The sequence below is a fragment of the Pleurodeles waltl genome, chromosome 11, assembly GCF_031143425.1.
Source record: "Pleurodeles waltl isolate 20211129_DDA chromosome 11, aPleWal1.hap1.20221129, whole genome shotgun sequence".
NCBI classification, from domain to species: Eukaryota; Metazoa; Chordata; class Amphibia; order Caudata; family Salamandridae; genus Pleurodeles; species Pleurodeles waltl.
The window spans coordinates 536,782,182-536,797,624 of NC_090450.1; the positions used below are offsets into that span (position 1 = coordinate 536,782,182).

General features: G+C 42.0%; 1 protein-coding gene across 2 annotated transcripts in view; it reads left to right on the forward strand.

Moving 5' to 3' along the window:
• The window catches only part of DDHD2 (DDHD domain containing 2), a 440,822-nt gene that overhangs the window by 323,020 nt on the left and 102,359 nt on the right, over positions 1-15,443 (forward strand). For both annotated transcript variants that reach the window (XM_069213949.1, XM_069213948.1), the window contains exon 15: positions 6,833-6,982. In XM_069213949.1, coding sequence (XP_069070050.1) covers positions 6,833-6,982 — 150 coding nt within the window. The remainder of the gene's footprint in view (positions 1-6,832; positions 6,983-15,443) is intronic.

Genomic DNA, 15,443 nt, shown 5'->3' on the forward strand with positions numbered 1-15,443 from the left:
AGGTTTTTGGAACATTATTAATCAACCTAAAAATACTGAAGTTCAGGCTGAGGGATTAGGGACGAACATTAGTACAGAGCTCTGGAAAGGTGGGGCATTGTACCTTTTTTGTGGATTTAAGCAGTGCCTTCGACAGAGTAAACCATAGTAAATTATAGGAAACTCTGCTAGACCTGGTTGTTTTTTTTTTTTTTAACAGGCTTTACATTGTGGTGTAAGTGCACAGTAAGGTATGGACCAAGAGGCACATGTACTGCCACTTCGACTTGCAGTGAGGTGTGCCACAAGGCTGTGTCCTGGCACCCATCTTGTTTCTTTTATAAATATATGGTCTGAACGTCTGTCTACAATCTTCAGAGAGGGATATGTCCAAGATCAAGTTCACCACAGTATCGGCCCTGCTTTATGCAGATGATGCTGTCTTAGTCATGCACCCCTAACAGCTTGAGGATTTTAATTGACAGTTTTGTTGATTTCATGGACAATTTAGATCTTGATACTAATATTTCCAAAACTAAATATATGCTATGTTGTCCTAGCATTGCTAAAATGAGCCATTTTCTATTAAGGGTAGGTGTATCAAGCAGGTTGCTAACTGTACATACTTAGGAATAATGTTTGATCCTAAATGCTCATGGATGCCCTGTATATCCAATAGGTGTATACGTTTTAATCACTCGGCTGGGGTTCAGTTTGATTTTTGCAAAAAGAGTGGGCAACAGACCAATCCAGTCTCTTCTGGAAGTCTATTTGCAAAAATGTTCACCTGCTATAATGTATGGTGCAGTAGTTTGGGGCTACCAGCATCTTACCAAGTTACAGGTGGAGAACTGATTCTGCCAGCATTTGCTTGGGCATTCCCCATCGATTTCTCCCTTTTTTCTACATGAGGAAATGGACATCATATATGCATCTGATTTATTAAGACTGCAACTTTTATTGCTCTGGGTCTCGTGTTGGGCTATAAAGGATACCAATTATAATCAGGAGATTATTACTGACAGTTTGAAAACAAGACAGGGACAACTATCCCTTGGCTAAGCTGTGTCCAATCTACAGCCAAAGCGATAGGCTGGATTGAATTGTTTAAACATCCACCCTTGTTAACAAAAGCAGCTATCTCCCAAATCTAAAAAAGCTTTTCATGAGGTACTGTGAGACATCTAGAGAGCAGGAGGAGATGAGGAAACCCCTACTGCGGGACTATGCCTTTGTCCAAACGTCATTAAAACTTCAACCGTGTTTGACTTTTGTCAAGAGCCCAATTTAGCTCAATTTTGGCAGGGAACTGTAAAATCCCAGCTTTGCTTTCACCTATGCCAATATGATGAAGCATCTGTTTTAATCTGCCCCTGCAATGAGTCCTCAGTGCAGACCCTAGAACATTTAGTTTTTTTTCTGTAAATATTATGAATTTCAATTCAAAATATTAAAAACCAGTTCTTAAGTGTTATGGTTTCCACCAAAGAAAGCGAGTTTTGTATTTGCTGCACACACTTCCAAATTACTCTGTTTATTTCTGTGTGGAAAATTTTCTAAAGTCAGTATTACGTAAACTAAATTTATTCAATGTCTGACATTCAGTTTCCTTTTTACCATTTAATATTAATTGTATCTATGATTATTTTTTAAATTGATATCTATGTATGCAACGCTTTTGTGATTGTTTTTAAATAATCGAATAAAGCCTTATGAATGAAGAGCCAGAAGACCTTATAGTTCTTACATTTGCAGTCCTCCGAGGTCTGTCTAGTTCTGGTCTTCTTATGCCCGTCTGGCTCCCACAATGCTTTTTCGTAAGCTTTTCGTAACTCATTTACCTTCTTGGTTTGTTCTTCTGGATCCTGAAGGGATTTTTTGCCTTGTAGTTTTTGTCTAAATTTCTTCATTGGGCTTTTGAGTACCATTTGTTTTGGCTTGGTCGCTCATGATAGTTCAAGGGCCGTTCAGGGGACCCTGAAACAAGTAAGCCTTTAGCTGTTTTTGCAGTGTGACTCGAGCTGAAATTGGATCTATTGTCTGCCAGATTCTGATGTTTGTTGTTTTTCTCCATTCATTTTAATTGGTAGAAAACTGGCTGTTCCATGAAATTCTTTTCCATTGATATTGACTGCCTTATGACCTTATGTGTGAGATCTATAATGCAGAACTTTTATTATTTCTGACAGTGACCTGCTAGTGATAATCATCGCTTTCCATCTTGGAACTATTTTAAAATCCAATTATGGAGTCCGCAAAGGGAGGCTGGCACCTAGGAACACGTTAATCAAAGCACAAATGTGAAACTTCATATGGTAGAGTCTAATTTTTGTTTCTCAGATGCTGGGTATTAAGTGTTATGTTACATGTAATTGTATAGCACACAAATCACCCAAGAGTATACTGGCGCTGAAGTGGCAAGTTGATTTGCCATATGCAGAGTCTTGAGCGTTAAAGGATACCGGCCGCTGCAAACGTTGAAGGATTAACAAGAGCCTAATAAACCCATGGAAGGGGGACACATTTGTTCTTACAAAATCTGCCATCTCTTACACTTCCATTGTGAATGTTATGAAATATGAGATATTGGTAAGATGCCTAATGTATGTATAGAAACTTAATTTACCTGTAGCACTCCCTCACCTAAACTCCTTCTGAAAAACAAGGAACTTTCTGTTGTTCTCAGTTGGGTCCCCATGAAAATCAATGCATTATGGCATCTAGATACCTCTGTAAAAAGTAGTATGCTCCCTCTTTCCTGTGTAAACAGCATAAAGACTTTCCCAGGAATGTCGTCTTTAACATTGGACCACTGTCAAGAAAAACTCAGTGTGACAAGACTTTCTCCGTTTCTTGAAGGACCATGTTGTGGAGGACAAATCAACCCAATCAGTTCTCACTGGGGCTGTAGGGATATGTAGATCATGATTATGAATAAAGCAGAGATTAATTCCCATGTAGCTTTCCTCTTTGCCCCAGTGAGTGGTTTGTTGTTCTCACATCCAGATTCACCAGCTGTGGACACAAGGTACCTGTTTTTTCTAGCTGCAAATTCTGGATGGTAAAATCGACTTCGGAATGGGCTACAAAGCACCTCATGCTTGTTCTCTGCCCCATGCCTGGCCCCTCCAAGGCAAAAGAAACATATAATGTGCAGTGCTTTCTCCTTTTTTCCCCCACCATCCCAAACTTGTGGCCCACCTCTTGCTGCGCTCCAGGCTTCCACTCACATTTGTCACAATCTAAGAGCAGGTGGTAAATGTGAGTATTAATCCCCATGTAAAGCGGAATACTGTGCAGTAGTCCACCTCGTAAAAATGAGTCTGCACATCCCCCATTCCACAAGGATTAACTCGTAACTAAATGACATTAGCTACGTGTTACTGCCTGGTCCTGGTGTTTATGACTTCAGAGTTAACACCCACTTACTACTGTGCTACTTATTATCTAGGCAGTGATGGTTTAGCCTGTTGCAGCTCGGTGGAGACTATGCCCTCATTATGTCCCTGGTGGTATGACCGCCAACAGGCTGGCAGTACATACCGCCACATTACTTCTCCACTCATACCGCCATGGCGGTATGAGCCGCCCGGCCGGACCTGTCTATCTCCAGCTCGGCGACCGGCCTAGTACTGCCCAGGGCATTATGAGATGGCCTGCCACCATGGTTTACGCCACAAAAACCATGGCAGTAGGCCCTACCGGTGACAGGGAATTCCTTTCCTGTCACCGGTAGGTAGCTCCCCCCCCAACACTCACCTGATGCCCTCCTTCCATCCATACTCACTCCCCCACCCACCCGATACACAAACTAACCCCCCACCTCCCTCCGATCCACTCAACCCCCACACCCCCATACACGCACACACCACACAACTGACCCCACCCCTCACAGCTACACAAGCACACATCACCCCTCCTCCCCCCACTACAGTCACAGTGCCCCTCACCCCACACACCCCCTCACCGCATAAACGCACACAAACATCCACACGCACCAGGCATACACCCATTGACTTACACTGACATACACGCATTCATTTATGCATACTTCCAGACATGCTTGCACACATTCTTACACACTGACATGCAGACACGCACTCACTTCACCATTCTTACACGCATACACCCACGCAAACAACACACACACTCAGACATTCATGCACACACTCAGACACACACACACAACAACCCCCTCCCCTGTCAGAAGCCTGACTTACCTGGGCGAGGAGGTCTTCTGGCAGGGAACGAGAAGGGGCACTGCTACCGCCAGCAGCACCCCGCCAGGCCATATTACTGGTCACAATACAGCTGGCGGTGTTCTACTGGCGTGGCGGTGCTGGTGGTAGCAGCGCCAGCTTACTACTGTCCACCACCATGAGCACTGCCAGATTTCCTCCCTTATTGTGGCGGAAGTCAGGCAGTGCTCATGATATGGCGAACAGATGGTAGCCGCGGTGGTGGTATGTTGGCGGCCATCACGGCGGCAGCAGGCAGTATGTACCGCCAATGTTAAAATGAGGGCCTATATGGTTTTTAGAATTATTTGATTTTTTTTTTTTTAAAGGACAAACACGTTGAGCAGTGAGTCACCCCAGAAGACCCTCTTTTCTGAAGTTGTTTATCTATATCTCGTTTGGTTTATTCCACAATTGGACATGCAGTTGAATTAGTTTGGCAGAAAAACACAATATCTATATCTCGTTTGGGTCATTCCACAATTGGACATGCAGTTGAATTAGTTTGGCAGGAAAAGACCACAAAACTGTTAATCTTCCTTTCATAGTCACCTGGCCACTCATTATGTCCGCTAGGAGAGCAATGAAAATACAGTTGTTTGTTAAAAAAAAATATATATATATATATACTTTTTAACAGAGGGCTGCCACATAGACGTTGTAATAACCACAGGGAAGGACCTGTCATAAAATTCACTGTTGGGCTCCCACCATATGTAATTGTGGGCAGTCTGACTTACACAAATTAGGCTTTGACCGGCTCTTCACTTGGTACCCTTGTTTGGCGAGTCATCCAATATGAGCGCAATGGAAGGCACACTATCTAGGGTAGGTCAGGCAGTGTTTAAGAAAACAGTTGCTGCTTGTTCCACACATATTGTCACAGGGATTAATGCACTATCAAAAGGTTCACTTATCCAAAAAAGATGAGGACTCGCAATGATTAAGATTCATCTAGGTAGACCATGGTAAAATGGTACAGATGAACAAGAGCACAGTCTCATTCATGCATGCAGAGTAAAGGCTATGATTGAGTAAAAAAAAAAAAAAAATCAGCTCAAAGGTGCAGAAAGCAGCTCGAGCTGGGAAAGGAGGGCAAAAATCATGGTTTGTGGAGCATTTTAGGACGGTCAAGTCTCTGCTCACTGGCAGATTACAGCTCAAGAAACGCTGGATATTCATCTGTCAGTCACTCAGTGGGCTGTTTGTTTTCAACAAGACTTCTTTAAACTGTTACAAAACCTGTCCACATAAAAAGATACATTAATGAAATCCATTACAAATCAGTAAGGCAGTACACTGAAATGTAGCCGTAGCCAGAGAAATTCTGAGTGGGGATGAATTGTCTTTTTGACACTCCCCACCCTTTTTTTCAGAAACAGCCCATCCCCTCTCCTCTAGAGTTTGTTTCTGAAAATAAACAACTGGTAGCCTTGCCATACAGTTGACTATCTCTAGATGGAAGGCATTGTTTGTTTTCCCCACCTGGGTCCGCCATGCCCCACAGGGAACCTATTCATTCGGAGGACCACCCTAAATAGGGCTAGAATCAGGAAGCAGTAATTTCACTGACCCTGCATAGAATGAATCTTCCATCTGTGAATGACTGTCCTTGGAGACGTCAGTGGCTTCACTGGCAGTTAGTCAGCAGTTCTCCACCTCTAAATGAGATGGGTAAATAGCAGGTTCATTTGTTGGAGCTGGTATTTCACCATACTTTCAAAGATTGCCTCTTTTTCTGTATAGAAGCCCTCAAACACTGAGAGAAGTACATCCAAACTGTGTTCTTTTTCTGCCAATAATTCCAAATCATCTGCATACATCCACATGTTTTTTCGCCTGCACTGTTCCTGGGGAACCTCTCTTGTGACATCCACTGAGGCCCACACCAACTACTCCATGTCTATGGCAGGATGTGAATCCCTGTGATCAACAAGGATTGCCACAGCTTGGTGCAGTTAAATGTCGAAAGCCATAAAAAGCCATTATCTCCTTCCTGATGTCCAGGTAGTTGCAAGGATAGAACAACTTTTTGCCTGATCTCTTGTTGATATACCTACTGTAGCACCGCTTGAAAGTTGCTTATCACACCCATATTTGACCCATGTCCGCAAATGTTTAACAGCACCCAATCTTTTGTCCACAAACAAAATAAGTCTGTAAACTATGGGGTTATTGTGCTGTTCGTTTTTACAAAGAGGCTTAAGTTAATCTTCACACTATGACTTAGGTGGGGAACTCAGACTAGGTAGCTAGTTTACATTCAGCAGCTTAGCGCACAGTGCCTCCAAAGGGAGTCTGAGTTCCTCAAAGCTGAATTTCTTTGCCAGCGGTATCAAGGTAGGACTGATAACTCTTCACTCACTTTGCATCCTTTTCACTTCCCAAGTACATAATTTTTTAAAAATCTGGATGTATTCTTTCATAGTTGAAGGTTCAAAAAACTTTTTCATCTTTTTTTTTATTATTCGTCAGTCTAGTTTCAGTAGGTTTCTTGTGGCCCTCTGCCTGCCCTGATGATTTAATACCTAAAAAAGGCCTTTGAATTGTGTTATATAGAAAATGTTAATATTGCTAAGTTGCTAGAATTGATTACAGATGGCTCAATGTTTCAGAACTAAAAGAAGGCTTTACACGGATGAGTACAGACATCTTGGGATCCCTGAAGACTGCCTGGGAGACCTTCACCAAACACCCTGTTCAAACTCAATCACTCCAGAGTGAAGGACCGGAAGCAAATACAGGCTTGGATAATCAAACAAATGGTATGTGTTATCAATTCTTGAAATGGTCAAAAGGAGGTATGGTGGCTGTTCTTGAAGCAAAATGATCAAGCAATGTATTTTTCAAAGCATATGCAAATAAACCATCTGAACATCTCCAACCTACATAGCCTCTCCAGCTCCCCTTTATAATTTAAAACAAATACAACAAGGAACTGATGTATTCCTTAGTAAAACAGTTCAGTGTAACTGTTGCGGGTCATATAAAAGAAAATTCAGCTTTCACACTTAAAAAGTCACTCTTTCTAGAGTCATCAGCTCACCTGGTTTCTCCTTCCATTTCATGATTTTTTTCTTTAGTCTTCCACTACAGGAAAAAATGTTTTACCAGTTGCCAGGATCTAGTGCTGTATTTAGCTATCGCACCAGATGAGATTGTATTTTGTGTTATTCATTTTTAAGTACAGCTCTACAATCCACCACTGTGTACCCTTGAAATTGCACATAGTTAGACAATGTCTATACTCATCACAACAGCATCCAAACATTCTTCAACTGATAAGCTTGTGTCAGGGAAGGTCCCATTGAGGGAAGTCAGATAATAAGAAAATGCTCTACACTCATATGTCGGTGAAAAGTGATATTCCCAAAGGTAACCATCATGTATCTACAATCCTTATTGGCAAATGTAAAACAGCTTAAGATTGAGTTGGAAAGATGCACTGCAGATATGCAAATCAGAAATTCATTTGCTAGCCCTCTGTTAAGTATTGACTTTACAGACCTCAAAAGGTCACAGAGTTTCAGAATTGTGCAGCCAACAGTTTACATTGTTTTAATAAATGTAGATTTTACAGGCAAGTTGGAAATGAATGTTTTTTTTAATCTTGATCAAGAATACTGCTTAATAGAGCAAATGTGAATGTTAATACACAACACAGGTTGATGCAGAAGAAGATTTGCTACAGATTGTGCAAGACCCCATTTAATATAAAGAAAATGAATGTAATTTGCAGTGATATGTGCTGGAGTTATGCCGAAAGGATAACGGGGCACTCAGAGTAGTCCTACCATGACAGAAAAACATGCAATGTTGGCAGTCAAGTAGAACACAGCTTATAAAATGTTCTGGACTCTTTATTCCTTCTTCAATCTTCACAAATTAGTACAATGAATCCTTTAAAGGCAGCCAACACGCGTTTCATAATCAAGACATTTTAGTATCCAAGTGATGTTCTGAAAGGCTATAAAAGCGTCAAGCTTAGGTCGTATAATTATTCCGGGTCCGTCTGGCAGACACATGACGATGAGCCACGTGAATGTGAGGAGCCCCGGCAGTCACAGTCAGCTCCTGGGCCCAAGAATAGTTCTTGTGTAGAAATTAAGTTTAATCAAAAACTGTCAAAGTACAACCTATAAAAACAAAGTAACAGGTACCTATAAGGCCATGATAAGCCCATCCATGGTAGCAAGGTATCACATGAAGAGTTGTTTGCAGGACTTTGGCCGTGCGTAGTAGAGCCTTCAACACCTAATAGGGTTTGAGAGTGTTAGGTAGTGGCTTTCTGTGAAAAGTCATAACAGGGCGATGGCTGTGTGTAGAAGGGAGTTGACGACTTAATGGGGCTTGTTTGGCTGGAGGGAGTGTGCTCTCCATGAAGAGTTCTTCTCTGGTTGAAGGCAGTACATATTAAGAGTTTGACTACCTAATTAGTCTTGCATGTCTGGAGGGAGTGGGCTCCCTGTGAAGACTTTTGCACAGGGTGAAGGCTGTGCAGTAGGGACTTGGGCACCTAATGGGACTTGAATGTCCAGAGGTGGTGGACTTTCCGTGAAAATTAAAAAGGATCTGCATAGTAGGGGCTTGACCACTCAATGGGGCCTGTGTGTCTAGAGTGAGTGGACTACAGTGTAATTATTTTATATAAGCAGCTATGTTTACATGCTTGACATGAGTCTATGCCATTTAGTGCTTATTTATATATTTCAACAGCTGCACTTGTTTGTAGAGTAAATTGAACATCATTATGGTGGATGATGTCATCAGTGATGTCACTGAACATGTCATGAGTGATGTAATATGTGAGATCATAAGCATTTCGTGGTCGGGCTCTAAGTTATAGTTAGCTCAGTAAACCATAACTTGTGAATTTCTGTGTTTTCTAAATTCAAAATGATATTTTTCAGGGTCGGCTCCTTTCGCTATGGTGCCCCCCACCCAGCCAGCAGCAGCAAAACTTTTTCTATGAAACGATAAAAAACGATGTTTTTTTTCTTCGTTTTATAGTAAAAGGGGCGGGGCCATGGGGCTGTGACTGGAACGAGGGCCATCTGAGTGCACATGTATGTTTTGCCAGCCATCTTGGGCCGGCCAAACACACATGCACACTGGGCTCCCTCCAACCCAGCAATGCAAGCACTGCGTTGCTGGGTTGGAGACCGCAGGCAGAGACTTCTACTCTACCTCAGAGCGCCCTGGCTGGACGCTTCGTCCAATCCTAACGCTGATTTCATGCTGCCAACAGCATGAAAGCAGCGTTGGGATTGGACGCAGGGCGGGCTGGTAGCCTGTGCCTGCAGTCCAGTCGAGGAGTGGAGGAGGAGGAGGGAGGCTCGGGCGGCGCAAAAGGTAGAGTTTTTAATTTTGTAAAAATGTTTTTAAAATTATTATTATATATTTTTTTCGTCATGCCCCCCTGCTACGCTCCGCCCCGCCCCTTTCGCTCCCGCGAGACGCCACTGATATTTTTTTAACTTTGACCTAAGTGCAACTTTCAGTAACTGTAACGTACCTTTAACCTTGGGGGGGGGGGTTTTCAGTGAATTTCTGCGTTTTTTTTAACATTAAAGTAAAATATTACTAGCATACCTAAATATACGTAGTAGTCCCTTGGGTATATAAGGAGGCTTGAGTATGTGGAGGGAGAGAGAGGTATCCGTGAAGAGCTGCACAAGAGAGCACAGCCTCTATGTAGGGGCTTGCCCATCTAATTGGGCTTATGTTTCTGTAGGGAGTGGGATCTCCATGAAGATCAGTGCAGAGAGCCCAGGCCATGGCCCATCTAGAGGGGCTTAGGTGCCTGGAGAGAGTGGGCTCCATGCAAAGTGTGCCCACTAAGCATAGACTGTGCGTAGGAGAGACTGTGGGGTCAAAAAAGTTGCATTTCCTATGTCAATTCCCATATAACCTTTTTGACCATGACTAAAGCCTGAACCACAGGACGGAATTACACCAAATTTGGCAGAAAGCTAGCTTTCAGTACACAGATTGTTCTTTCGCTTATATGGTGTAAATCCATTCAGTAGTTTTCACGAATTTGAAGGAAGAATACATTTGTATATCCCTGGCAGTGACAATTCCACAAATAATGACAAGCTCGTGCAGAAAAATGCCCAGCTCTGATTGGCTGCCAACACTTCAGCCAGAAAGTGTGGGTAGCCATCTTGGGACTTGGCTTCAGCCGAGTCCCAACAAAAAACGCAAAGGAAAAGGGGTCAGGGTAGAGACACCCTGAACCCTTAGTTCTGGTGTTGAGGTCCCAGAGGGACCGCCGCCTCCCCGAGGCCTGTCACCTCCCTGGGGCTTTCATGAAAGAGAATGCGGGGGGCGCACCCCCCTGCCTCTGGGACTGCCACCTCCACTGGGCTCTAGTTAAATATAATGCAGGGGGCCACAGCCCCGGGGACCACCACCTCCCCGGGTGCTGTCACTCAGGAGGCTGAAGGTTCAAATCCTACTATCGCTTGGCAGTGTTTTATTTAGTGATGTTTCAACTGTTAAACCCTACTAATGATGGAACATTCACATTTCATTCCAATTACATGCGTGGGTTTGACTGTCTTAGGTATGTCTGGAAGCATCACAGTAAGGAGTCACCTATAGCCTAAAGGTTACAGTCGCAGACCCTCACACTGAAAGTTGAGTATTTCCACTCCAGGTGTGCCTGTGGTCGTTTTCCTTCTTTAATCCCTTTTAAACTTCAAAAGTTTAAGGTCCGTACTGAATGGTGATCTCACTCTTTTAAATTGACAAATACATGTTTCTTTTCAATTTGTCCAGAAATATCTCATCCTAAGTATAGCATTCATTAAAGCCTAAAAAACGCTCTATCTCTCTCCTTCTCTCTCTCTCTCTTTCAGTCTTTCTGCCACTCACAGCTGCACTCAGACCCTTGTGCACCCAATCACAGCTGCACTCAGATCCAAACGCACCCACTCACAGACCCACTCAGACTCTCACACACCTACTGAAACCTTCATGCACCCACTCACAGACTCACACTGACGCACCCACTCATAGATCCACTAAGACTCTGATGCATCCACTGTCACACTCAGACAGACACCCTCACGGCCAACCCTCGCTGCACACTGCCAAAGGCGATGCACAGCATGGGGTTGGGTGGTTATAGGTGTTGGCTGCATGGGCCTGGCGCCAGGTGAGGCCCTGTGGCCAACTCCTGCTGCGCATGGCCAAAGGCGTGGGGTTGGGTTGTTATGAGGGTTGGGTGCAGAGCCTGGCAACAGGCCAGGCGCTGTGGTCAACCACGGCCATGCACGTCGATGGTTGGATTAACGTATAGTAATGAAAATTACTTTACGTTAAAAAAAAAAAAAAAAAAAACCTATAAATTCACTGAAGAAAAACAAAGGTTACAGGGATGTTATAGTTAAGTTCACATTTTAAACATACAAAACCATAGAAGTTCACCTGTTAGAGTTATCTCAAGTAACTATAACTCATGCCTTAAGGTAACTATAACTCGCACCCTCGCCATGCACTGCTAATTACCCCACAAATTATGATGCTCATGACATCTTTGAAGACATCTTTGATAATGTCACTGTAACATCTGTAGTAAAATTATTGATCATATAACTGCATGGCGGGATTGCGAGTTACAGTTACCTTAGGGCACAAATTATAGTTACTTAAAATTACTTGAACTATAACAGGTGAATTTCTATGGTTGTGTATGTTTAAAATGTGAAAATGTGAGCTCAACTACTGTGTCCCTGTAACCTTTGTTTTGTTCAGTGAATGAATGATATATGTATTAAACGTAACCTTTGGTTTTTTTAAGTAGAAAATATATATATATATATATATATATTTAAAAAAAATCTAAAAGGAAGAGACACGTGTTCTCAGTGTATCCAAGTTTTATTAAACATAGAAAAAACGTCCAGCCCCTGCAACGCATTTCGGCATAACTGCCTTGCGCTGTGCTCCACAATCAACCAAATACCAGTTGTGAACAATAAAAGAAAAAAGGACTAGTACATCATAACACATTGTTTTCATCCTATGGGTCTGCCATTTTGGAGTATGCACTTTGTTATAGAAACAATAGCATTACCTCTTTTCTCATCAATTTAAAAATCCATAAAGATTAGTAACACATCTATAACTATATATATAAAACTGTGTTGGGCTACCAAGAAGAATCCGCAATCGTTGTCCTAATGGTTTTCATAATCAGTCAAAACTTATGAAATGCAAACAGGATTTTGAACTCCTGTTATCATGCTCATACATAAACACAATCCATTGCTACTAAGAATTAATATCCTACAGCATATAAATCATATATTCCAGTCCAGCAGATATATAGGTGTTATTCAAAACCCCCCTTACACATCAGTTTCTGAATCCTGAAGTGTTATCACTCATTACTCATGTAAGGTCACACCATGGAGCCGATAAGGGAATAAAACATGAATAGTAGTTATAATCCATTGAACCAAATCAACTACTAGATTAAATTAAACTTTCTGGTTCATGGTCAAATTATGCATTAATCAATATCCCGGCAGCCTGCATAGTAATAGAATTATGCCCTAGTGGGCTTTTCTCCCGTATGCACATCTATCAACATATAAGATCACATTATACAGTGAAATTACACAACAATCAGTTTGCTGGCAGCTTAATAAAGTAGTCAGTGTACGCCCAAGTGGGCAAAACTAGTCATATATAACCATAATGCAATCCTTACAGTCCTTTAAAGCAGTGGTTCCCAACCTGTGGTCCGGGGACCCCTGGGGGTCTGCGAAGCCTCCACAGGGGGTCCGCAACTGCTTGGAAAATTAAATAATATTAACAGATTAGGTCCCCAGATTTCAGTAATGAATCGCGGGGGGGTTCCCGGATTCCAATGATGATTCAGTGGGGGTCCCCGGGTTCCAGTAATGACAAAGTGGGGGTCCACAGAAGACAAAAGGTTGCGAACCACTGCTTTAAAGTATTAAAATAAAATAGTGTAAATATCACCCAAGTGCTTCTAGAAGAAAAGGGTAGGGTGCCCCCGTTGGGGCCTCCTCTCAAACCATGCAGGTGAGAGCCCCTTCCTCTCCTCCCTAAAATAAAACAATCACGGGGTTAGACACAGTGCTGATAGTATGGCACGCTTAACATACACTCTAATATCACAAATATTTAATGTTAATCCTGGGGGGTAAGACTTCAGACTTTACTCAACTCACCCATCTTACTGTACCCTACTAATCACTCTCATTTTAAATGCATATGTAGTTCCTCATCAGAATTCAATCCATACGGTACTTTAGTGCTAAGGGCAATAATCCATTTGGATTCCTGTCTGCTTAATATACCAATCTGATCCCCTCCCCGAGTAGTCGGTGGGATGTGATCTATACCTGTCTACTTGAGTAAATTCCTGTTACTGTAGTGGTGTGTTTCAAAATGCCTAGCCACTGGGTAGTGCTGATCTTTCTTGTCTATCACTCTAGCATGCTCAAGTATTTTTTTACATACTGGATGTACTATACTGCCCACATATCTCAGGCCACACTGACATTCCAAGGTGTATATCACAAACGCAGTACTGCAAGTAATAAACTTTGTGATATATTTCAGGTTGTTAGTAGGGTGCTTATATCTTTGCTGCTCACCGAATGTTCACACACCTTGCACTTTTCACACACAAAAAAAGCATAAAATGGTCCACCCAACATATCCTGCCTAGTTTCCAAACCCACATCTATTTTCATCATTATGTCTCTAAGGGATCTAGTTTTCAGGTATGTTATTCTAGGTCTTTCCTCTATAATAGCACCTATTACTGGGTCACGTTGTGTTGTATGTGGTAATGATTCTCGTGCTAGCCCCTTCGTTAGTAGTTTTATCCTTATGCTTGGGGCAAAAAGGATTTCTGTCCTAGTACGTGTGTTTACTTTTTGTACCACCTTATCCAACACCCATTTAGGTTAGCCATGCTAGATACATTACAATTACTACCACATCCAGAAAGACTATATTTTATTTGCTATAGTTAACTGTTAATTCCAAATTCATTTTATGTTAAGATGCTCAACAAAAAAGGTTGCCTCACTCTCATTGCCCTGCCAGATCTAAAAAAGGTAATCAGTGAAACAGCCACGTATCACTTTCTCCATATCATGAGTACATTCTGGCGCGGTGAACACCTGCTCCTCCCACCAGCCCATGAGAAGATTCGCATAGCTGGGGGTGAAGGAGGTGCCCATCACCGTCCCTTGTATCTGTCTGTCCAAAATATTGTCTAACATGAAGATATTATTACTCAGGCAAAATGTCATCATCTCTAACAGCATTTGTGTGTGTAAATACTGGCTCAGTGGTCTTGCTCATAAAAAATATTCACATGCCTTTATGCCATCACAGTGACATATGCTAGTATCTAATGCTTTAATGTCAAGTGTTATTAGGAGAAAATCTGGTTCCCAATGGATGCCATTTATCCTCCTTAAAAAGTCTCCAGTATCCATAATATATGAGGGAAGAGCACTTAGCAATGGGAGTAAAAAATTATCAATAGATTTGGAAATATTTTCAAGCAGACACCCAATGGAAGAAACTATTGGTCTGCCTGGTAGATTACTCATAGATTCATGCACCTTAGGCAGGAGCTATAATATGGGTACCCTCTGGTGCAAGTTATTCAGAAATTGATATTCTTCAATCTCTATAGTACCCCTGTTTTTCGGTTTCCCAAGTTTCTTTCCATATACAGCCACAATCTGCCTGTGATCTGTCTATGTTATAATCTCATCCCAGTCCCTATCATTCAGTTGTCTCCGTGCTTCAATTATATACATCTCACGGGGCATAATGACCACATTCCCCCCCTTACCTTCAGGTTTAATTACAATAGTGTTGTCCCTCGCCAATGATTTAATTGCTTTCATCTGTGACCATAATATGTTTCGGTTTCTTCTCCCCTTCAATTTCTATAATCTCCTAAAAACCTTCTCTTGAAAGGCATTAAGCATGTCAAAGCCAAGCAATGGAGTAAATTTAGATCTAGGTTTGAAATTTGTGGGCGCACACTGATCACAAAGTATGCCCTACTTCTCTAACAAAGTCTCTGTTTGCAATGTCACATTCATTGTCCTGCAATTCTATTAATGTAGCTAAGAAATCTATATCTCCTATATTCAAACCTTTCAATGATGGTACCTCTGTTCTACAAATTTAGCTACGGTCTTGCTTTCTCACATT